Source organism: Maylandia zebra, linkage group LG6 (assembly GCF_041146795.1).
Source record: "Maylandia zebra isolate NMK-2024a linkage group LG6, Mzebra_GT3a, whole genome shotgun sequence".
NCBI lineage: Eukaryota > Metazoa > Chordata > Actinopteri > Cichliformes > Cichlidae > Maylandia > Maylandia zebra.
The window spans coordinates 34,782,365-34,805,496 of record NC_135172.1 but is presented as its reverse complement, the minus strand read 5'-3'; the positions used below and the strand labels follow the sequence as shown (position 1 = coordinate 34,805,496).

At 40.9% G+C, this 23,132-nt stretch overlaps 1 protein-coding gene across 1 annotated transcript; it reads right to left on the bottom strand.

Annotated features, from left to right (window-relative positions):
• Window positions 1–3,184: 3,184 nt before the first annotated feature.
• LOC101475478 (lysyl oxidase homolog 4) lies at window positions 3,185–21,882 on the bottom strand. Its single transcript, XM_004539062.3, has 15 exons — window positions 21,759–21,882; window positions 20,673–20,941; window positions 19,908–20,581; window positions 19,083–19,294; window positions 13,329–13,367; window positions 13,025–13,232; window positions 11,214–11,394; window positions 9,664–9,818; window positions 9,411–9,578; window positions 8,752–8,914; window positions 8,392–8,635; window positions 7,424–7,539; window positions 6,925–7,061; window positions 4,194–4,305; window positions 3,185–4,101 (listed from the first exon to the last, which is right to left on the bottom strand). Exons 2-15 carry the CDS (start codon window positions 20,938–20,940, stop codon window positions 4,031–4,033), a joined length of 2,748 nt encoding a protein of 915 aa, XP_004539119.1. The 5' UTR covers window position 20,941; window positions 21,759–21,882; the 3' UTR covers window positions 3,185–4,030.
• Window positions 21,883–23,132: the final 1,250 nt, after the last annotated feature.

The following is a 23,132-nucleotide window of genomic DNA, read 5'->3' as shown; positions in this document are numbered from 1 at the left end:
CTGGTAGTGAGACAACCATAGACTGCATATAAAAGATGAACATAGATGGGTGCTACTTCACAGCAGACTGTATCATATGTCATATAATTGTAGTAAAAATGCTCCAAGAGGAACCGACAACACAAACACATTAAAGATGTAAAGTCTATACAGTGAGCGGCGAGGTCAATCAAAGCATACATTTCTCGAATTTAAAAAAATATAGTGAAAATGAGTGAAAACCAGAAAAAGTTTTAGAAAATTCGGGGAGCAATAAGGTACAATGATTGAAACAATTTTTTGATTTAGGCTTTGAAAAAGTTGTTTTTATGACTTAACTTGGTAAATCTAACAGGGCAGTCTACAGGGATCGATTAGCTTCTGCAACCAGCCTCAAGTGGCCATCAATGGGACTGCAGTTTTTGGCACTATAACTGATGTGAAATGTAAAAAAAAGAAAGAATAGCAAATATTATTTTATGTTGATATGTCATCTATTAATTGTTAGACTTTATGCACTCATTGTTGGTTATAGACAGGTGTTTCTTGATCGTAGTGCACAGATGGCTCTTCTTGATGCCAAGTGCAAATGTGGACACATTTTCATAACAGACCTCCGTGTGTGCTGTTGTTCTTGCAGCTGGACTACATATAGAGTCTGTAGCTGCTCTTTACCATCATCGTGTGAGATCTGAACCCTGCCCATAATCTCATGTTTTACTGTGGCTTCACGAGGGGGTGATGTACCGCAGAGCAGCCAACTGGATACCTCACACACAATCATTAGATTAACTACACAAACACAAGCCACAACTGAGAAAGAAGTGGTTTCAAGTGCCAACTCTACACAGAAATGCTACATGTTATGTCATGGAGCAAGTGAAGTGTGAGACATGGTCCAAATTAAGAAGTAATCTAATCTCCCACCACAGCAAAGGACCCTGGTGGTGAAGGGTTTCCTAGCACCAAACACTGTCAGCAAACATACCTTACATCACTCGCTTCCCTTTGTTAAAATTTGGCTTAGCAATGACACGTTTTCATTAACACCTGAAAAATCATTGTTTTTGATTTATTTCAGTAATGTTTTTAAGGTGCCATTTTGAAACAACAGGCAGCTTAGGGGCTTTTTACCTGAGGTGTCTTATGTGTAATAAGGAGGAAATAGCATTGCAAAAAGCAAAAATGCCTATTTCTCTATAATAACATATGAATAACCTATTAAAGCTAACTTAAGGAAGTGTGATTATTACCTGGAAATATCTCGGGTAATTTCTGTGGTGATAATTACCACATTATTACCCTCTTGTTTCCCCCTTGTTATCCTACTATTACTGCTTTATTACCGAGCTGTAATAGAAAGTGCTACCATTGTTTCTATTGAACAACTACACTGATCTGGATGCATCAGAGAGCAACTTGCAGTTAATATCTTACCCAGGGATAGTTGGTTACAGACTGGAGCAGACAGGGCTCAAACTACCAACCTTTTGATTAGTAGATGACCTGCTCTACCTCATGAGCTATAGCCATATGAAGGCAGTAGAAATAAGCAGGCATTAAATAAAATAATACAATGATAACAGAATGGTAATTTGCTTTGATGTCAAGAACCACATACATTGAAAAAGTCAAAGTAGTGTCTTGGTTTCATGGAACAAATGGGTTGTATGATAATAAACACGTGAAGGTCTTAATAACAGGTCCAGACATTGGAGCCACAGACACTGAAATGACTTGTTCAGGGAGTTATTTTTTGTTTTCAAATTTTCTAAAACTTACAGATCTAATTTACCTGGATTCAGACCTTTACCAATCCCCCCACTCCACTGTGCTGACTCACTGAATTGATTGAAAATGACAAATGCCGGCAACACAGTCGTGTTAGCACTATTGCTTCAGTGTGTTAAGGAAGCGGTCCTCAACCCCCAGGCCATGGACCGGTACTGGGTCGTGAGTTGTTTGGTACCGGGCCGCGAGAGTTGAGCTTGGGTGTGAAATAAATGGTTTTCAGGGTTTTTATCGGTTTTAACAGGGTTTTTTTTTTATCGGTTTTTACACGTGGGGAAACAAATTTCCCACGTGTGGGATTAATAAAGGTTATCTTATTATCTTATCTTTAGCGTTATTTTTTTCATTAACTTGGTTTCCTGGGTCTCTTTCCGTGTGTTATGAATAAATCTTCTTTTTTTGATACCGGTTGTATTTTGTTGTATTTATCCGCAACACCTTAAAGCCCAGTCTGTGAAAATGTTGTCGGACACAAACTGGTCCGTGGCGCAAAAAAGGTTGGGGACCGCTGTGTTAAGGCTCTAGGTTTGAATCTACTGGCTGGCTGGGGTCCTTATGTGTGGAGTTTGTATGTTCTCCCTGTGCCTGTGTAGGTTCTCTCTTGGTCTCCTGGCTTCCTCCCACAGTTTAAAGACGTTATGTTATTTTCTAATAACCTTATTTCATAATAACAAATTCTAAATTAGACATAAGTGCAAATGGTTGTCTGTCTCTCTGTGATCCCTGCAACACATTGGGTTTGCCCTACTTGGCCCCCCCCCCCCCCCTATGACGGCTGGGATATGCTCCAGCCCCCCGTGACCCTGAATCGGATAAGTTGAAGAAAATGAATAAATGGAAGGAGTGTCTACAGCCTGCTGATGCACTACCACCCCAGATGCAGTCACAATCTGCAATGCAGATTTGCATCATGTTTATGTCACCTTTACTGACTTTGTATTTGATTTTAATTTACCACTTTATTTATATAGTTTTATATGGCACCAGCTCATGAAATGGAAAGAAAAAAGGCCAAAGTGAGTCATTTATTTAAAGCATAGCCTATGTAATGTGACAGAGGGTAACTGTGAGAATTTCCAGTGTTTCTATGTATTCCTCAGTGGAAATATGGTGGAAACAACAATAAAACGCCGCTTAGCTCACGCTCCCAGGAAAAGGATGGGAAACCCAGCAACTTTAATCATCTTAGATCTTTTTAAAATCTGCTGAAGAAGCTGAAGCAACTTGGTTAGACTCGCATAAGGCACTGCATGAACTTCAAGAATCTCTTTTAGCCTATTAGGCAATTCTCCAAACCTTCTACAGAAACTGTAACATCAACTCTGCTTAATTATTATTATATCCTTAAACACGGCCTAATTATTCTCTGCTTTCTGCATTATAAATGTCTGCGGTCAAATAATAATGCCTCAAATGACAGTTTTCAATCTGACATTTATTCTTTCACTACCATTACCAAGTACTGACGCAATACTGTGGTACAACCAGATCTCGTCTGTTGTTCCCAATGTTAAACAGGTAAAGAACAAACAAAGTGGAGATAGTTATCATAATAAAATTAACAATACAAACAGCTTTCAACTCAAAAGTACATTAAAATTCTGCATAAATTAGAGACCTTAAGAACATTATTCCAGAGAGGTAATATAAAACTGTACATGACAATACATTTGCAATACATTACAATATTTATTCAAAACAGGCAAAATAGCACCATGAAAAATAAATCTCATTTAAAACCAAAAACCACACAGCTGTAACAATAAATGCTACATTTTGCAGTGTGATGATGGAAAGCACAGTAAGCAGGTACAGAGATTTATGGACTACAGTCTGGTGATGTACTGCAAAGTTGTTCTCATATGCCTTCATGTTACTTTTTAGTCAAGGTAAGTGTTAAAACATCAAGTTCTGAAAATTGTAAACTATTGTATGTCTATTATGGTGTCATGATGCTTATGATATCTGACTTTAATGTGTTTTTTTTTCTTGTTTAAACATTTTTTTCCTTTAATCTCTTTGACTTTCTAACAACAAAACTCATTGCTGATCATAATCAGTCACAGGATACTGTTTTTCATTTTTAATAAAGTCACTCCATCCCTCCCAAATCATTCCTGTGTACAGACCCTCCTCTCTCTGATCCCCACCTCTTTGTTTACTGGCAAGTAATTATCATTCACCCTCCCTCCCCATATATGTTGAGGTGTGATGAGGAGTTCTACAGTTGTTCTGTTAACAAATTTGGGTCTCCCATAATTCACAGGAAGTTGTTGGAGATCTGACGCTGGTGGTCGAACAAGTCCTCCGCCTCAGCGCTGTAAGCGTCGCCTGATAAAAACACAACAAAGAAGATAAGAGTCTTACACAGAATCAGTCAGGAAAGTATTGAAACAGAGAGAATTTAGTAAAAGACATGTTACCTGCATGGCATCCGAACATGTAAACCCGAGCTCCATCGTACTTGCAGCGGCAGCGCATCACATTGTTCTGGAAATCAGACTCAGCCATGTCTAAAGACGGGTTGACATCCACCTGAGTAAGAAACAGGACAGATGATTAGACTGAAGGTCAGTCATCTTCATAACAAATAGAGTTTCATTTTGAAACAGAAGAATTATTAAAAAAAGATAAAAAGCACAATGTAATCCTTTTGCTAGATGGAGAAAACAGCATCGCTATAATTCACCAGCAACCCCTGTTCTTGCTTTAGATGCTCTAGATTTGATTACCACCACCACCACCACCACAAACAACAACAACAAATAACCCACTTCTGTATACTGTGATGGCTTGTACATAACTACAACCTTCCCTATGTCTTTTTCAAAGATTGTACTGCAATTTGTGGCTGCATTGTACATAGTGTCTGGACAGTTTTTGAACCACTGCAAGCATTTAGAGTATCCCAGGTTATCACTGCGATACACGGAACATTATATATCCACCATCAAAGCTCGAAATCTGCATTAAACACACAGTTAGGAGGGGTTTAGTCACACATATGATAACGAGGATGTTTTACCACGTTTTCATTTAATATTTATTATTGCAGCAACATTGACTAAACTTATTTAAGTAGCACCAATTAAATTTAAATCAAAGAATTTCATGCATCGAGCTGTCTTACACATTTCTGATAATGCTCTGCTATGTTAACATTTTAAACAACTACTTTATGTATTGGTAAGACTGTATACTTCATGTGCACAATTTACTCAGGCCATCTTTTTCTTCTTCTTTGTATTGTTATTATTTAATGCATGTATATTAATCATGTAGCTAGAGTTGGGCAGCTGTTAGTTCAGTTTATACTGGAAATACGGGTGGGTGTTTGCATGGGATTGATAGTAAAAGCAACATTCTGTCTAGACTTGAAATGCTGCAAAGGGTGTCTTTTAATAAAGTAAGGGAGTGAGTGTGAAAGTAGCAGTTCTCCTCAGATAATTTTGAAACAACAGGTTTTCATGGGGCCCGACTGAGAAGCCACAGGATTATTGTTTTCACCTTTTCTATATGACCAGTGATCTTATATATTTTGGGTTCAAGCGATGCATGGCATCACTTTCCACTGCTATCTCTGTAGAGGACAAAAGACCCAGAAAGGCAGATGATAGTGTTGGGTTTGGATTCAAGTCGCAGCCTACCATTAGACCGTAACCATGGTTGGTTGCCATGGTTTGTTGTTTTCCACCCTGTCTGTCTGCCATATATAAGGAAAGCACACAAATGAATTTTCCTGGTGCACACATCAAACAGATAACGTGACCACATATTCAATAAAGTAACCCACTTTCATTTTTTACATACTGTATAAATGTTGTGGTTACAATTATATTCACAGACAAAGATTTAAGATGCAGAATTTTCATAATTATGAATTTATAATGTGCAGTATTACATGTATATATATATATTACAACTGGTCCTAAAAGCACATTGGGACCAGCCAATGATGTCAGCACATATTTTGTAAAACACCACGTTAACTTAGTGGCAGCTGATATCCCATTAAATGCTCTTGTAATAATGTGAAACAAAGGACTCTTAGCCTGTTTTACAGAACAATGAAAGGCTGTCACAGTCATGTAAAAGACTATGAGGTTGTGTCGCTGATTTTTAAATAACAACCCAATAAGCAGTAATCAGGCTGAGGTGGACGTGACTCATCAGCTTAATGTATGGTCTTAAAAATGGCTGCCACGCTGTGAATCACGGTGAAGGCTGCACAAGAAAAAGCAAGGCTCTACGCCCTTCCTTAATCTCTCACTTCTTACACAAATTTATGAGCAGCTCAACTACTGTTACGCCACAATCTCGACCACAAAGTGCTGCATCGTGGCAGCACTGCATCTGTGCTTTATGTGGGTTTATCTCTCAAGAAGTGGCTCGTCACATGTGCGCAGGCTCATGTGGACACAGAAGGACCACTCCTGCGTGTAGTTTACATAAAGTCCACGTAGGCACATGCAAGTCTAACTCTGGCATCTTGATTTCATGTAAACACTCCGAAAATGATTAGAAACTGTAAACATCGTTGCTTTTCTGCCACTAAAATGTCCAGAAAAAAATAGAACAAATGACAGAGAGAACAAGAGGACAGATGAGAAGGTCGCCACACAGCGGCACACGGCATGTCTAGAAACAGACGTGATAGAGCACTAAAACTTGTACAAATGCAAAGTGCTGACAGAGCTTTTCTACTGCCAATAAGTCCGTACCTTCTAAGAGGGTGGACTAATAGCAGGTCTACTTTCTATATAAATCCAGACTAAATTCACTTTCTCTAAATACACACACACCCTTGAAACTACATATATACTGTACACCTGAATGGCTGGAAACACAGCCAAGAGCCACTTAGCTAAAATTATAGTGTTTTATCTGTGCTTTTATCTCATGTGTGCCTTCAGATGTTGAAACACAAACGTCTGTGTTTGCTCTGCTCTCTATTTTGCTTTCATGCCTGATCTGAGAAGTTGTGTAAGCTACTGAGATCACTGATGCTATTTCAGCATGAAGATTAAGTGTGGATTACTTTTTGTTCTGCACTTTCACTGGACTAACAGTTTCACCATGAGCTCAGCACGAAGTAAACAAATTAGTAAAGCGATAATATATTTAATATATTTTTGTGTCTTAAAACAAACTGACCTGAAAGATGTATTCACCAGGTCGTATGTCTGTGATGTCCACCCACTGACAGTCAATGTCATGCCGGTAGGTGTCCCAGCAGCCAACTGAGATTCCCTGTTGTCCCATGTTATAACAGGAATATCGCTTATGGAGACCTAGAGGGACAAAAAAATAGTTGGAGAGACTTTAAACGTAAATTTTCTTTGCTGTCAGTCGCTGTGGATTTGAGGTCTGAAGTTAAAATAACATGATTTATAAAACAAGTCTTTTCTGGCGTTTCCTCTAAATGAATAGAAAGGATCTGCATAAAGCTGTCTGGCCTCTCTGAAACCAAGATCTATTTAGGCTTGGCTTCTGATCTTACAGCCTGACTTTGAGCACTCATTATAGGATTTCAGCTTTGCATTTTTATGTATTCTTGATTCTTTCTTGTCTGTCACGATTCTGCTCTTTTTTGTTTTCACATTTCCACACAAAGAACAAATGAATGTATTAGTAATCTCTATTAATATCTTACCATCAGGACAGTAGGTGTCCTCCAGACAGAAGCTGGCTTTGTGACCTTCAGCTACCTTTGTCCCATTGAGTGTGAGCAGATCATAGTGGGTAAACACCTCAATGCTGTGGTAGTGTCTGAAAGAAGGCAAATAAACAATGAAATACATAAAAAAGAGAGAGAACAAAACTAAGAAAGACTTGCTGCTGTTTTATTTTCCAACTACACAATCTATGGACAAGAATCCTAGCGTCAACTTGAAATTCAGCAGCTATAAATCCTGTTATGTTGTTCTTAAGGTGTCAGACGAACACAGGAAAAAGTTGTAAAAAAGCAAAAGAGAACAGACAAATATCAGTTTGGTGTCCTCTCATTACAGAACCATTCCCAGAGCAAATCCTATCAAAACTCAAAGTCAAACCATGTGTTCTCTGGTCGGGGAGGTAGTGATTGGGTTGTGGCTGGGAGACACAACGAGCTGTGCCTCTCGTTTTGGGACACACAACCACAACCGCCAAGATAAGAAGCCAGGCTGCTCTGAGTGCAGTCATGGCTCTGACTCTAACAATTGGGTGACCAGTGAGAAGGATGTTTATTGTAAACAGTATTTTGGAGGATAAAACATTATGTTCATTGTGCTAAATAACAGACTTTTATACATGTTTCGCTATTTATAGTGCAAAACCCAGTGATCCAGTTTCACTTACTAAATCTTAATGTCCCATTTATCTTTCCCTGCTGACATTTAATTTTTTGACCTCTGCTAGCTGTGTTTACTATAAAATGCTTTTGTTTTGCATCACCTCATAATACCCTGTGCTGCACCATAGAGGAGGTTATGGTACTTTTCTTTTCCAGCCAAAGACTGCAGCACATAGTTACTCCCTATCTGCTTGGAGGCATAAAATAAGCAGCTACAGTTTTAAATTAAAACCTTGAAGCTCAGTTAAATGGCACATTGGCTTCTAAATGCCTGCTTTAGTTCTTACCTGTGGCACTGGTGCCATACCCAACTTTCTCTTGGGGCTCGTGGTCGGAAGTCGGCACGACCCATGTTCATAATGCGGGAGGAGAAGCGTAGCAGGCGGCGGTGTCCGTAGGGCCAGTTCATTCTGGCGGCAGAGGAGGACAGGCAGTTTTCCTCGTTAGCACAAGTCAGAAGGTGAAGAGGCCGATCCTCGATGTAAGCAGTCTCTTGGACGAGCTGTGCATCCAGTACAAGGTCAGGAGCAGCTGCATGAATCAAAGAGTTTTATTGTTAAGTTTCCCTTCCAATTTGGCACTGTACTGCACTGGAAACATCACTAAAAGTGCAGTTGTGTCCACGTGTTTGCCAGTTCTAGACTTACTTTCTACACATGTGACTCCTGCTGCCCTGCCATCTCCCCCTCTTGGACAGTAGACATGTGCATTTCTGCGGCACTGCTGAATAGACATCTCAGTGCCAATGCAATGTGTCCCACTGAGCAACACCTCACCAGCATCTGCGGATCCAGGCCAGTACCAAGTCTCCTGCACAGAAGAAAAAATATTCAAAGAAAAATCCCCAGAAGTCATTTGTGCTTTGAAATATTATAACAAGAATTGTGAAAAATGGCACAGCGGAAGGCAAATAGGAGCTTCTGCTGCAAACAGAGAAGCACCATTTTTTATAGGATCTATCAGTACATATTATCACATTTTCCACTCTTTTTCACAATGTTGAAACTGCCTGTTAAATGTTCTCGGTGGCCTTTTCCATGCAAAGTCTATTTTCAGTTTGTTTGCTCTGTGACTTTCTCCCAATCTCTCTTCGGCTTACTTTCCCTCTTTTATTTTCAGTGCGCTGGAAGTGGACGTCTGAGAAGCCTGTAATTACCTCAGGCCTCAGTAATAACACAGCACAGGCACACAAACAGTAGGATGGAGAGAAAGCGGGGAAATGGGAGCACACATAACAAAAGCTTAGAGACAAAAAGGACGGAATCAGAGGAAAACATCAACAAAGGGAATTCTGTTTTTTTTCCACCTGATGAGCACTTGAGGCAAAGCCCAAGCCAAGCTGACGACAGACCACCATGGCCTCATTCAGGCCCCAGTTTTCACTGCAGACAGAGCCCCAGCGTTTCACTCCTCCGATTTCCATCAGCACCTCCACACGGCCCTGTGATGGTTCTCTGCCTCCTGCCAGACGCACCTAAAAGTGAAAGGAGCAAGAAAATGTTTCCTGTTGTATGCTTAAATGTTGATATGTGTGTACTTTGTTTGTGTGGGTTTCTCACCGTGGCGTCCATTCCAGTTTTTGGGACGTTGCAGCGGACTGCCACATCCTGGCTGTGTTTGCAGGTGTAAAGAGGCACTGGTCTGGAGTGGCACTCGGTAATTGACTTCTCCCTGCCTGTGCACTGGACGCTGTTCATGTGGATGAGACCAGTACCTACAGCATAACGGAGTAGCAGTTGACTGATTGCAAATTAAAAGAGCGATACAGACATAAAAATCCCTGAAACCTGATGGCTCAAGTGCAGCAGATGAGCAAAGAGAAGGATTAAAAGCCCAGACATGAATGGGACCTGTGATGTGGCTCTGAAAGCCAAATTACTGTACACTCCGTCATGCACGTCGCACACCAGGGCTGCTCTTTATAACTCAAAAATAGATGTCAAAATAGCAAAATGGAGCAAAATCTTTGAACACATCTATGTTTGCGTAGGTGTATGGGGCCCAGGGTAAAGCCCATTAAAGCCCTATAATTTAGTCTTAAATAGCTAATGATGTCATCAAACCTAGTTTTGAGTTGCTGTTCTCTTCTGACTGCAGAACCATGGGACCTCACATGGACTCATGCCTTATATGTTTACACAACTCATAAACTAGCATAAGACGCTAAAAGGCACAATGCCCCATGCTGAAATGTAACCATAGCACCTAGCTTAATAGAGCCTTTAAAGTAACACTCACATGCTTTCCATGAATTACTTAATTAAGTAAAGTAGAGAGAAGGAAATGCTCCCACCATTATAGGACATGCTATGTGCTTATTTGGGCAGAAAGATAATGGGAGGAAATAAATGTGATTACAGAGTTACTGCAGAGGTATGGCAAGAAAAAGTGTCAATAACAAAGTGTGAGAAAGGGCCTATTTTGTTCCCTGGCTGAAAAAAGCATTACTGCCAGACACTTTGGTGGCTATATTTTTACGCCCACAACAAAAGCATTACTATTATAATTACAACTGAGTGTTTGGTCAGGCACTGATTGCCTGACATCCCAGTTTCAAAGCTGCGCTAACTTTTCACATACATATATGTTTATTTTGACAACAACACATGCAGTTTTTTTCATCAGTGGAACTTCATAGCATTGTTTACACTTGTCTAAGTGGTCATGGGTAAAGTTCTTCAACAATCAGCTTCTCTGATAGAAGTGGAAGTGAGGCAGTAAATATTTTCTCTGGGTTTATTTGTCTGCTCAGGTCCACGATTCTTGGAGTGCAGCAACAGACATTTAGATAGAAAAGTGTTTAGTCTAAAGGAATCGCTGAAATAAACTAATCATACTTAGGATGCACTGATTCAAAGTCTGCACCACATCTTTTATGGTTATCATATCAGCAGCTCGTGGCCTTTTTTTAATCCTCTCTGTGATTTCATAAATGAGGTTATCTTTTTACTAATAAAGACAAATAAAACCTGCTTTTGGTTTTGTTCAAACACACAAACATCTCCCACAGTGACCTTCCAGGTCATGGTGAATAAAGTTCACTGCACCAGAAAGACATCAAAGTACTGCTTGACTGTATGCAAACTATGTGTGTGGCTATGTATCTTACCCTGTCCCAGCTGAGCCTGGGTCAGTGCCTCTTTGGCAGTCCCAAAACCCAGCTCTCTGCAGACCACGCTGGCTGCAGGTAAGTCCCACAGATGGTCACATATGGTGCCCCACTTGCCTTCTTTCAGCACCTCAACGCGGCCCTCCCCGAGACGGGGCCCGGCCTTCAGACGCACAACAGGCTGGAAGAAAAAAGTGCAAGTTTTAGTGAGGTGTTTCTGAATCAATTTGGAAATTTTACACTTAAAGCATGTTCACATTTGGATGCTACATTTTCTCATTTCTCATTAAACTCAGTTTCTTGCTGAAAAGCAAAGGGAAAGTTAGCATAAAAACAGGAAACAGGAGTAAACTACAAACTAAAAAAACTTTAAAAAAAAGAAGCAAAATATGTTTTTTGGACTCAAAGGCATACAGTGCTTTGAACAAAATCTTTGCTCCCTTCCTGGTTTCTTAGATTTTAAAAAACTGGTCAAATAAATGTTCAAATCATGAACACGTTATTTTAGACAAAGTGAACTCGAGTAAAAACAAAATGCTTTTTTAAAACGATGCTTTCATTTATTAAGGGAAAAAAAGCTCTTTAAACCTACCTAGACTTCTATGAAAAAGTGACTGCTCCCTCTTATTAAATCATAAACTAACTGTGATTAACCATATTTTTTTAAAGCCGAGTTGAATCATGAATTGTCTTAAATATAACCTGTCTGACAACGCATCGTGCCAGGAGCTAAAGAAACTTAAAAACAGCAGAGAAACATATTCAGTTAGTCTCTTAGTCTGCAAGGGTCACAAAGTCATTTCTAAGGCTTTGGGACTCCAGTCAACCATAGAGAGAGTCATTATCCACAAATGGAGAAAACGTGAAACAGAAACCTTCCCAGGACTGGCCGGCCTCAAAGAAATGAGTCTTTGCATCAATGACTTATTCAGGAGGTCACAAAAGAACTCGCAACAACATTATTCACATAGGGTGAGCTGGGTTTGGATAGTTTTTCCCCTTCATCGTTGAAATACTGCATTTGTATTCACTCATGTTTGTCTAATATTAAAATTTGTTTAGTGTTAAGTGTGACAAATATATAAAAAAATAACAAGAAAAAACCAACTAAGAAATCAGCAAGAGGGCAAATACTTTTCACACCTATAAGAAGACTTTTGCGTAAAGGTATGTGCTCAAAGTATCAGACTGTGACCCCTGTGATTTTGTACAGATAAAGAAATACCTACAATATGTACAAGGTCAACTGGCAGGGAAAATTAAGCAGGACAATATTAGTCATAGTAACCCAGTAATTGTATACAAAAGTGTCTCTTGCCACCAAGGAAGACGGGGCAGTGGGGGGGCCTCTGAGGCCAAAAGCTGATTCATACACACAGAGTATACCATAGAGTATACTATAGGCCCTTTATATAGAACTTCCTTGTTACCACTACATGGAGACCATACTGTATGTAATGTGATAAAAATCTTCTCATTTACCACTTAAAAAGAAAACCACTGAGCATTTTTCCCAAAAGACTTAAGCTGCGTCCACACTGGAAGTGACTCACTTGGGACGTGTTACTTTGAAGCTAATGTTTGAAGTGCTGGGTGCCTAGGTAAATCTGGCCTGGGTGTATTTCATATATCAGTCTGCAGCATCTTGTGACATTGAGAAAAGTAGATCACTCGTAGTTTTTTACAGTAATTCGCCTTCTGTGGTCTCTGGTCACCAAGTCACTGAAAAGTGGTTCCACTGTAGACACAGCTTAAGGTTTTAATTTGAACACTTCCAGTCTGTATTTGTCATATTCCACCCCGACACTAACCGGCACTGCAGGCGGTGCAGGTGCTCTGCCGTTACGCGCGAACTGGGATCCGGGTACACAACGGACCACGGCGTGCATGCCCCCTCTGCATGGGACATCGCTCCTGGCCAGGGACAGCAGGGCCTGACACTGTGACAAAGATGTTTCCACACCCTGACACTGCACCTTCTCCACCCAGTAACCCTTCTTACTGATCTGTGTCCTCAGCCTGAGTGATTCAAAGAAGAAATGGAATGAGACGACACATTATAACTATGATTTTGTGCTCGAGTTGTATCCTTTAAAAAGCAGATGCTGATTTTACCTGGAGGAAGGATCAGCCAGCTTGGAGTCCCACAGTTTCCTAAAACACAGAGAACATTATAGTCATGAATGTTCAGTCATGTGCATCTTTACATCGAGTAGACTAAACAATCTGCTGTCCTACATACTCCCACAGTCTACCCCTGTGCTTCTCCTGTACAGTCTCCTTTTCAGTCACCTTCTTGTTTCTTCCCTGAAATCCCCGCTTCTTCCATTCTGTTCATCAAAGGTTAAGTAAACCAGCTGAAACTATAAATATGAAGGAGACACAACATCCTTGACAGGGCATTTGTTCCCTAGTTAAACATATGTCAGAAAGACAGAGAGGAGGAGATTTAGAATAACAGATAACAAAGTTTCCTCTTTCTTTCATTTTTCCTCTAAAATCATCCCCTCCTTCTTGTGTCTTTTTTAGAGCTTCTATTCCTACGTTCATGGGTATTTCAGTTTCAGTGTTTGCCTATATGTCTAGTGTGGACGTCTGGTTTGAGGAGTCCACGTGGAAAAGAAACTAAACATATGAATAGTCCACTATATATTAATCCCAGCGGGAATCCTTATTGAGGTCTGCTAACTTCAACAGGCTTTCCAAACTCTGTCTAGTTTTATGGGTATTACCTTAAACTAGAATCCAAAGAGGAAATATTGTCTATGCACAAAATGGGCTCCCTTAAATCTGGAAACAGACACATTAGCGCTGACCACTTGTATTAGACAGTGTGACCACAGACAGGTGCAGCGCGACTGACGCCCTTCATGAATGTGCCTGAATTAAATGACTCAAAACCAAGTATAACCAGGAGGAGTTTACACTAAAACCAGATTTGTGATGCAATTAAATATTTGGCATACTGGAAAAGGGAGATGTTTCCTCTCCGGGAGAACCTCGGTATCCTGCTTTTCTGAGTGCTTTCATGCACAGTCCCAATATTAGAAGAGAAATGTCTTTGATGCTGGAAGCACTTATAATGAAAACTAATAGAAATCCTGAGCCAGAAAACTACTGTGTGGAACATTTGCACCACAAGTCATTTACAGTCTAACAAAAGGCAGTCTGTGGAGGGAAAATGGTGTATATTTAAGCTCTTTTACAATAAAAGACATTTTCCATGCTCAGATAAGCATAAACTGTTGCATATTTTTTTTCTGATTTCCGCTGCAGTCCAGTGGTTATGAAATGTAATTTAGTCTGCAAGTTTGGTCACTAATGCTGGCCTTCTCTGGTAATAAATCCCTACAAACAACAGAAATGAGACACAAATCCTAAGTTGTTATGAGTTTTATCTGCAATGGAAACAAAAAATTGATGTAGCATTTTTGGCGTCATTCAGCAGTTAAGAAAACTGTTTTCGACTTAGAGCTCTGTTTCTGTCGAACTGAAGAATGTACAGTATTCACTTGGTTGGCTGCTAATTGTGTCTGTTTCCTTTCTGCACTGAGCAGGTATATAGCTTTATCAGGGGTCGTTTTTGTTCAAATAGCTGCAGACTGAAGCTGAAAACGGATACAATAAAAGCAGTGAAAGCATAGTGGGAGGTAAAAATGGCAAAAACCAACACATCCTCAGACTGAAACAGCAGAATAGGTTGATTGTCAAGTGTCTACAGAAATAAAATATATGAGTGCTTTCACATTTCCCACAGCAGCAGCACCTGCGAGGAAGTATAAAGACCAATAAAATCTATATCTGGAGATGGAGGATAGGACTGTGGTTTGACTCAGACACAAGACATTTAATCAGGGGACCTGAGATCTAACACTGTGTTTAACGTTTATTTGTTTGCAGGCACTATTTGGTCAAGTTTAGGCCCCTAAGCTACTTGGTTGGGTTAACTAGAATTAAATGGTCTAGTAAACAATAACAATTAAATAACCACATCTTAGAAAACAAACTCGTTGCCCCAGATTTTAATGACAGAAGTAGTGACCACTTCTGTGACAAGCCTGAACATTTTACATGCACTTAGTCACACAACCAAGAGGTCCCCCCCCCCCATAAACAGTGGCTGCTGAATGCTTTCAAAAAATGACCATGCTTGTAATTTCTCTGATCAGGTAGAAAACCACCTGCTGCCCATCACTGTGAGGAAATATTATTATATACGGTATGAAAATGTATTTTGTGACTTTATAGAGGCTTCTATTTTATTTCCTTGGCTTTATCTCCCTGTGTGCTTGTGTAAGCCTATCTGTCTGTGTTTGCACCGTATAAAATGTGTCACAACTCCGTGGTAAATCAAAATGGGAGAGACAGACTGCATGGGGGTGTTGGTTCATGGTCTGGAGGAGGCGGGGGTGAGAGTACTTCCCATATAATTGCCTGCTCTGCTTGGCAGTGTCTGCTTTGTGGTGAGCAGTAGCATGTTGGTTCACACACAGCAGACATGGAAATATGCACGTACATATAGACTTTCCCAGCCTCTGTAAAAGCAAAGATCTTTAATATTCTGTAAAACTGCAGTTACGACTGCATGCTGGGAAACATGGAACGAGTGATGTAAGAGTAAAGTATCCATGAGCCGGGCAACTTTTAGGGGCATCTCTTCACTTAACAGGAAGAGGAAATGCATGTTCTCTTCGATAGGTCTCAGCTGAGAGCTAAAAATGCAATGTGTGATGCTCTTTGTTGGATTGAAAACAGGTTGGAACTGAGTTAAGGCTTTAGTGGCGGATAAGTGAACCACAGCAACGTGCCTCAACGCAGCATACCAATTCTGATTGCTGTAGTACTGCTGAAGTCTTTTACTCAGGAGAAAATATTCTCCTCCGGATCCTCAGCTTAATGCTATTTTTTAAATGAAACTCTGACCACACAATACCATAAGCCACAGCGGAGAGAGGAGCTGACTCTCAGGAAAACTGAGATAACATGTTATTATACTGCATGAATGCAAAGCTGCCTGACTGGAACAATTGGCTCACTGAAGAGGCAGCAGGTTGCCACACTGACTCCACAACAGCCCCTAATGAGTCCCGTCAACCTCCATGGAAAAAAAAACTCAAAGGGGTCATAATGATGTACTTTCCATGAAAAGCGGGGTTTAGCATAATTGCCTCCAAGGCATTAAACATGGTCTTTTAATAAACTGAAGCTGAGGATGGGAGAAAAAGGAGCAGGGGGTGAAAGTAAATTAGAAGAACTGAAGAAGTTAGTGTCAGCCTCAAAGAGAGTGTGGATGTTAGAAAAGAAGGGAGCTGGAAAATGGATTTAACACTTGCCTTTTGTAAGCACAGCAAAGTGGGGGAGTCTTTAAACATCTGTAAAAATGTGCTGAGCAACTTAACAGGCAGAGACAAAGGCAGTCACACCAAAAAAACAACCGCATGGTAAGAGGGGGATGTGCTGACACAGCAAAGGGTGTGCAGCAGGTTCTGCTGAGAGAATATTCTAGATTAGAGGATCGCGCAGACCATAATTACAGCTGCTCAAGTGGACACCAATCCCCAAAAAAGACTAGTCGTGGAAAACTGCCAGTGTAGTGTGTAGCACCAGAAAGAGGCGATGTGACTGCTGTCATGTCTGGATAAGCAATAAGAAAAGCTTGGTGGTGCGCACAGAAACTCAAGGAATTATATTTATAATATATTTGTATTTGTTCAATGCAAATTTCATGATAATCCACTCAGTGGCGGTCAACACATATCACTAAAACATAAAATAATGACTTAAAATTAAAGCCACGTAAACCCCAAAACCCTTTGGGTCTTTATAAAAAGTGACAGGAATCAATTTATAGTCACTAAAACAATATTTTAGTCTGGACCAAAGGTACCGAGCAGCGCTGCCATCCCCATAGATCTTCTCTGCTAACATGGCTAAAATAGGCTCCTGCCATTAAGGAGAGACATAACACATCTACTTCTACCTCACTTAAAAAACATTCATCTACAAAATATCTGTTAAAACAGACGCTAATGCTCAACCTGATGCCACCTCCAACTGTTTACTGTTGGACAAAAATGTCTGCTCTATTCATCTCCCACGTAGCGGGGTGGAGGTTGACAAAAACAAACAATCTTTACACAAGCTGCTGCTCAGGCTCTTGGCACAGACACAAGATTCTTCTCCAGACAACTTTGAGATGTGTTTTTTTTTCAGTGTTGTCCAGATTAGATTCAACATTAGATTCCAAAAGTTGGACAACCAGACTTGTTTATGCTTTTTGACATTTGGTCACGTTTGGGTTCCAAATGTGACCAAATGTATCTAATTACGTAAAAGTGAAGACAAACTTCTGAAGCACTGGAGATAAGTCAGAAAGAAGACAGAGCGCCAGTGTTAGGCTGCTGGAGCTGCAGTGAATGGGGCAGATGAGGTGACTAAGCCTGTGTCCTGCTGCTGAGCAGAGAGTAGCAAGACACATGGAGTAATTATTGGTGAAATGGAGAGAAGAGACAGATGGTGTAGAACAGGCCAGCGGTCAGTACAGTCGTCCTGTTAGCCAAGACGTAAAAAGACCTCTGTGGGCAGCCAGAGGGACATATGGAGAGTTGTGTTTGCATGTGCGCAAGTGTATGTGCGCGCGTGTGTGTACTCTGTTTGCATGTTTATTTGTGTGAGCACGTGGATTTCGGACAAAGTTTATGCAAGGTCTGTGTGCGCGGAGGGCAGAATGTTTAAGCATGCGCAAGTGTGTGTAAAGGCTTTGAAGGCTGCTGTAGGTGTTTTAGTGGGTATTTACAGCCAAAGTTAGACGAGACACTTGGATTTATGGGTATAAAATCAACAATTCAGCCTGGTATTATTTGTAGAGCAAAGGGTTTATGTTTAGGGAACAATTAAATAGTTATAAAAACACGCAGTTTGAAAAAAAAGTGAGATCTTTCACTTTTCTTAGTCATTATTGTATACGTACTGGATCATTATTCCGGCGTTCCAAAAACCCGAGACATGTTTTAGTTGTGTTTCTCTGTATGTTTATTTAAATGCGCAATTGTGGAGAGGTGACATGTGTTCCCTGAGCCTGGGATCCCCACCAGGTGTGCTGTTTTCCTCCCACATTCAAATAATATGCATGTTAGGTTAACTGGTAATTCTAAATTGGCCTGCATGTTTGCCCTGACTAGAATGAACCAAATAAAAAAGGAGGAGGGGGTCAAAGTATATTAACCACCTGGGAGAGCCTCCAAAACCTCTAAAACCTCTGCTCTCATAGTTACAGAAGCTGTTAAGTAAGTGTATGGCTGAAAAAAGTCATAATTACTAATGAATTCAGTAAGTGTGAGCTCTTAGTTCTTGTAAACATGTCACCTGGCATTCGCAGATGCTGCTGCACACAGTTTTCACTGGATGATTCTTAATTGTATGAGATTAGAAACCATGTAAGGGAAGGTTTTAAGTAGAGAGACACACAAGATGAGGATGACGGTAATCTTGTTGTCTGGATCTGACATTAATAACATACTTTCTAGGACTATTTTAAAAGTCTGTGCTGAGACCAACTCAGCCAGTGGGGAAGACAGCCCTGGTGGACAGCCAGGCTTGGCTAATACCACTATGGACCTGTCATGCCAAGTGTGGTTATACTAATGACAGCGGTTGTGGTTAACCTCTACTACAGGGGGGTTGGAACAGCAATCCAGGCATGGGGCTGCCTAATCTGTGGAGGGATGTTAGTCCATTATACTTTTCCATCCCTTTCACTCACTCACACACACACACACACACACACACACACACACACACACACACACATCCATTTCTATGTCTCTTTCCACCTCTGGTACTCTGCCTGGCCCACGGTAACATACTTACCGGTAGGCGTTTTGCTCAAACGCTTCTGCTGCAGGGAATCCTAACATGCCACAGACAACACGGCTGCTGCTCAGGTCCCATCCACGATTACATACATGACGCCACTTCCCAGCATGCTTCACTTCCAGCACTCCCTCTGTGACCAGACCGCCGTGGCTGCTGGACAACACTGGCCGCAGACGAGCCTCCTCTAAGTGAACTCTCTCAGATCCCTGTTGACAGGAAAAAACAGAACGGGCACTGATTTATCCCAAATAAATAATCATTGTTGTCTTTTTAGCTTCGCATCAACAATTCATTTAAAGGTTGACACATTGTCCTACTGTTTAAATAAGCATAAGCAGATAGCACACAATCAAGACAAGAATAACACGAGGAGATTCCTATGCGTTGTCTCTAATCATCCACATTAAATACTGTTGGCAGCAGGAAAGAAACTAACAGAGGTCGACAGAGTTTGTTTAACGTGTTGGGATATGTGTCATCGTGATTACAAAATGGTCAAGAAGTGTAAACTCGGCAAGTTGAAAAGAAGAAAAAATAAAGTCAAACAGCAGGGATAAATAGCAGAGTTTCCTCTGATCTAAAGTTTTTCCTTCAGAGGAAGAGCTATTGGTGGTTAAACTAAACTTCAGGCCATGGTAATTCATAAGAACTGGTTCTGGGGAAGGTCTGGTTTTAGGTTTGTCTCTAATTATACATGTCCACTGGCCTGTGGTTCCACAAATGACATTTCTGCAGAAGTCTGGCTAAAACTAGACTGGGTTGCTTCTTTGGTGTGCACTAGAGGCTGTGTGTATTGTGTGTGTGTGTGTGTGTGTTTACCTGTGTGTAGTATGCACCATTCTCCGCTCCTATGTCTGGATAAAGAGTTTCTGGTTCAACATGGTTCCCACTGAGCTGCTGATTCCTGTCACTCCTCCTCCCAGAGGGGATCTGGGATTCAGGTTGATATTGGGACTGCCTGTTCACCCTCTCCTCTTCCTGTTGTCTCCCTGCCTGTGGACTGCTCCGTGCCGTTTCCTGTCTTTGCCTGTAAGTTTCACCATTTGCCAGACGTGAAAGTAGCTGGTGCCCTTGTGGAGCAGCTGGGCTGACTTGGTTGTTATCTCTTGAACCACCTCGATTTCGTCGCAAGATCTGGATCTCATGACCATTTTCTTGCGGGGAGATGTTGCTACGGCGGGAAGAGACTGGGTTGCGATGGAGAGCAATCTCATGGCCTCTTTGAGAGGCAGATGAGATGTGTGCTGGGCCTGGAGGTGGAGCTGGGGGCGACAGAGACTGTCTTGGTGACTGGTTTCTCTGTCTTTGCTGGTTGGAAGATGAAGGACTCTCTTCTACAGTCACAGCAGGGAAACCGGGTCTCCTTTCTGGGCTGCAAACAACTCCTAGATCCTCAGCATGGCTACAGTCATTGACCCCCCAACCATTGGAACGACATTCTGCAATAGAGGCCTCTGTGCCCCTGCAGCGCACATTGTCTAACCAGATCACACCTAACACAAGAAAGAGTGGCAAGTCATCAAATAAAGGGAAATCAATCAAGAGACTTGTATTTTAAAGCTTCACATTTTTGGCTGGACCTACCTTGTCCTTGGCCAAACCTGGCACTGTGTGCCCAGGTCAAGCTGCGCTGGAAGCCCAACTGCCGGCATATCACATTGGCCAGGTTAAGATCTACCTCATCATCACACACAGTGCCCCATGCGCCATTGTAGAGCACCTCCACACGTCCTTCGTTTGTACTGCGCCGGTTTAAGCCTGCAAGGCGTACATGGACCTCCTGTGCATAAAACGAGGGGGGGCAGAGGAGAAGCAGGACAAGGAGCGTAGACAAGGAGCTGAGCCACCGCATCCTGGTAGGGGGGAGAACAAAGAGTGAAACACAGGCTGATAGAAACATCAGCCTGACATCAGCTCAAAAGAGCAAAGCAGACAAGATGCTTGCAGCTCCCAAAATAAATGTGTATGTTACCACAAAAATCTTCAAAAAAACACAAAGCCATGGAAGTCACATTCCATAGTCTAACAGAACGTATAATTAGAAACGTTTTCTTCAACCCTAATGGGACATTCCACAGTAAAATGAAAGATTGATAGATGTTTTTATCCTTTAAAATAATCAGAGTCATTTAAAGTACAGCGGGAGGTTTGAGAAACAGCCTGAACCAGTCAAGGCACAGGGAGTAATAACCGGAGCTAAAAGTAGCTTCTGCATCCAGCCAACGGAAATTCTGGCTTTCCGCAAACCCTCAAGTTTAGTTGCACGTATTAGGCCAACAGACACATAAGCAAATAAACATTGTCATAAAAATGCTCTCACACATAAATAGAGCAGCAGGTCTCCATCTGTGCGAGATGCTGTAGTTAATGAGCAATAATTACAACCTCTAAAATGTTTGTCTTCTAGCAGAGTAGCTAACTAGTGGTGAGGAGCAAGCTGTGAGGAGAAGGTCTAGAGGATGATAGAAACACTTTATGGATTTAGGAGTCAGACAAATTCTGCTTTGTGTATGGATCATGGGCCCTCATACAAATGTTGACTGAGGATGACTTCAATTAGTTACAGAGATGAAATTTTTAGTTATTGAGGAAAAACACAACAAGAAAAAATGAAATAAAAAATAAACAGAAGGAGAGGAGAACAAAATAAAAATGCTGGAGAAAACTTACCTATCTGTTGATCTCAGCCTTGAGCTTCTGGAGGAAAGAAAGGAGAGCACTGGGGCAGTGAGCTTGGTCCTGCTGTCTCTATTCTCCTCTTTCCCTCCCTCTTTCTTCTTCTGTCACTCCCTCAGGTTGGCTCTCCATCCCTCCCATTTTATTCATTTAAGGAGTTTTTCCTTCCTCTGGTCACGTTTCTCCTTTCCAACACATACTGCCCGTCAAAGGAAATCTGGAAAAGGGAAACTGACCATGGAAATCAATGAAAACATAAACAAATCAATGACTTTTATTCTCTCCTATCTCCCAGTGCATACATATGAATCAGAATACTTTATTAATCTCAGAGAAAATTATGTGGTCACAGTTGCTCCAAATTGAATATATGCTATATATTGCAGCAGGTGGGTAAACTCCCTGGTCTGGTCACATGTTTGGCTCACTTGACACGTGAGCTTGAATTATAAAAGCCTTTAATTTTTATAAGAATCTCTAATCTTCTCCCCCCGGCAAACATATATTCCAGTCAATGGACGCTTGTTTTATTGTGTGTCCAATCTTACACAATTCTAAGTTTCAATCTCATTACTTTTACTCTTACTTGTTTGCTTTGTGAAGTCTTTTATTCCATGCAATGATAAAATCACATGCTCTCTCTCTCTCACACACAAGCCTGGCACCCTGCCCTGCCCACAGTTGGTGGTGTCATAAAACAAATACTATGTGCTCTGCAGTGCGAGTGAAACTGCATGTCTGAACTCTTTGCATGAACTTGAAGTTTCATAACATCCTCAGTCGTGGCACCTCATTACGTGAAGAAAGTTATCTCTAAGAATAGAGTCAAATGGCAGCCCTGTGATTTTATAAAAAAAAAGAGCAGATAATCCCAAAGAGGCTTTAGTGCTTAAACACTTATGAAGCAGCAACTTCAAATCTTTGCATTAACTACGTAACAATCCATAGAAACCTTTTCCTTTTATGGAAATGGCAAATGTTATTAAGTATGGATTAATTCTTTTCTGGTTTATTAAGGGCTGTGTTTTAATCCCCCTCTTTGTTGAAATAACAATGAACGGCTAGTCTTTATAACACATTTCATATAAATATCAACAGCATCAGACATTTCTATATAATCTGGAATGCTTGTTGAAGTTCATTATTTTTAATTGTTGATAAATGTAAATGGAAGACTAGAAAAAAACAGCAGCTACTTGTATCTGTATTTAGCATGTAGTTTATTTAACATTGAGTTCCTGCCCAACAACTGTTGATGGAATTTAGTTAGTAGCTAAATCTGCTCTTATGAGATCAATGTTTGTTGTCCCTGAAAATAAAGAATAAAAACTAAACTTTGTGTAACTCCACATCTAAGACTATGTGTGA

What these genes read in the sequence shown, in the direction of transcription:
- LOC101475478 (XM_004539062.3), bottom strand. Translation starts at nt 20,940, where the DNA reads ATGCGGTGGCTCAGCTCCTTGTCTACGCTCCTTGTCCTGCTTCTCCTC. An exon ending in CTGGCTGATCCTTCCTCCAG is followed by an intron (nt 13,233 to 13,328) that starts GTAAAATCAGCA and finishes TGAATCACTCAG; the next exon opens with GCTGAGGACACAGATCAGTA. An exon ending in CATGTTCGGATGCCATGCAG is followed by an intron (nt 4,102 to 4,193) that starts GTAACATGTCTT and finishes TGTTTTTATCAG; the next exon opens with GCGACGCTTACAGCGCTGAG.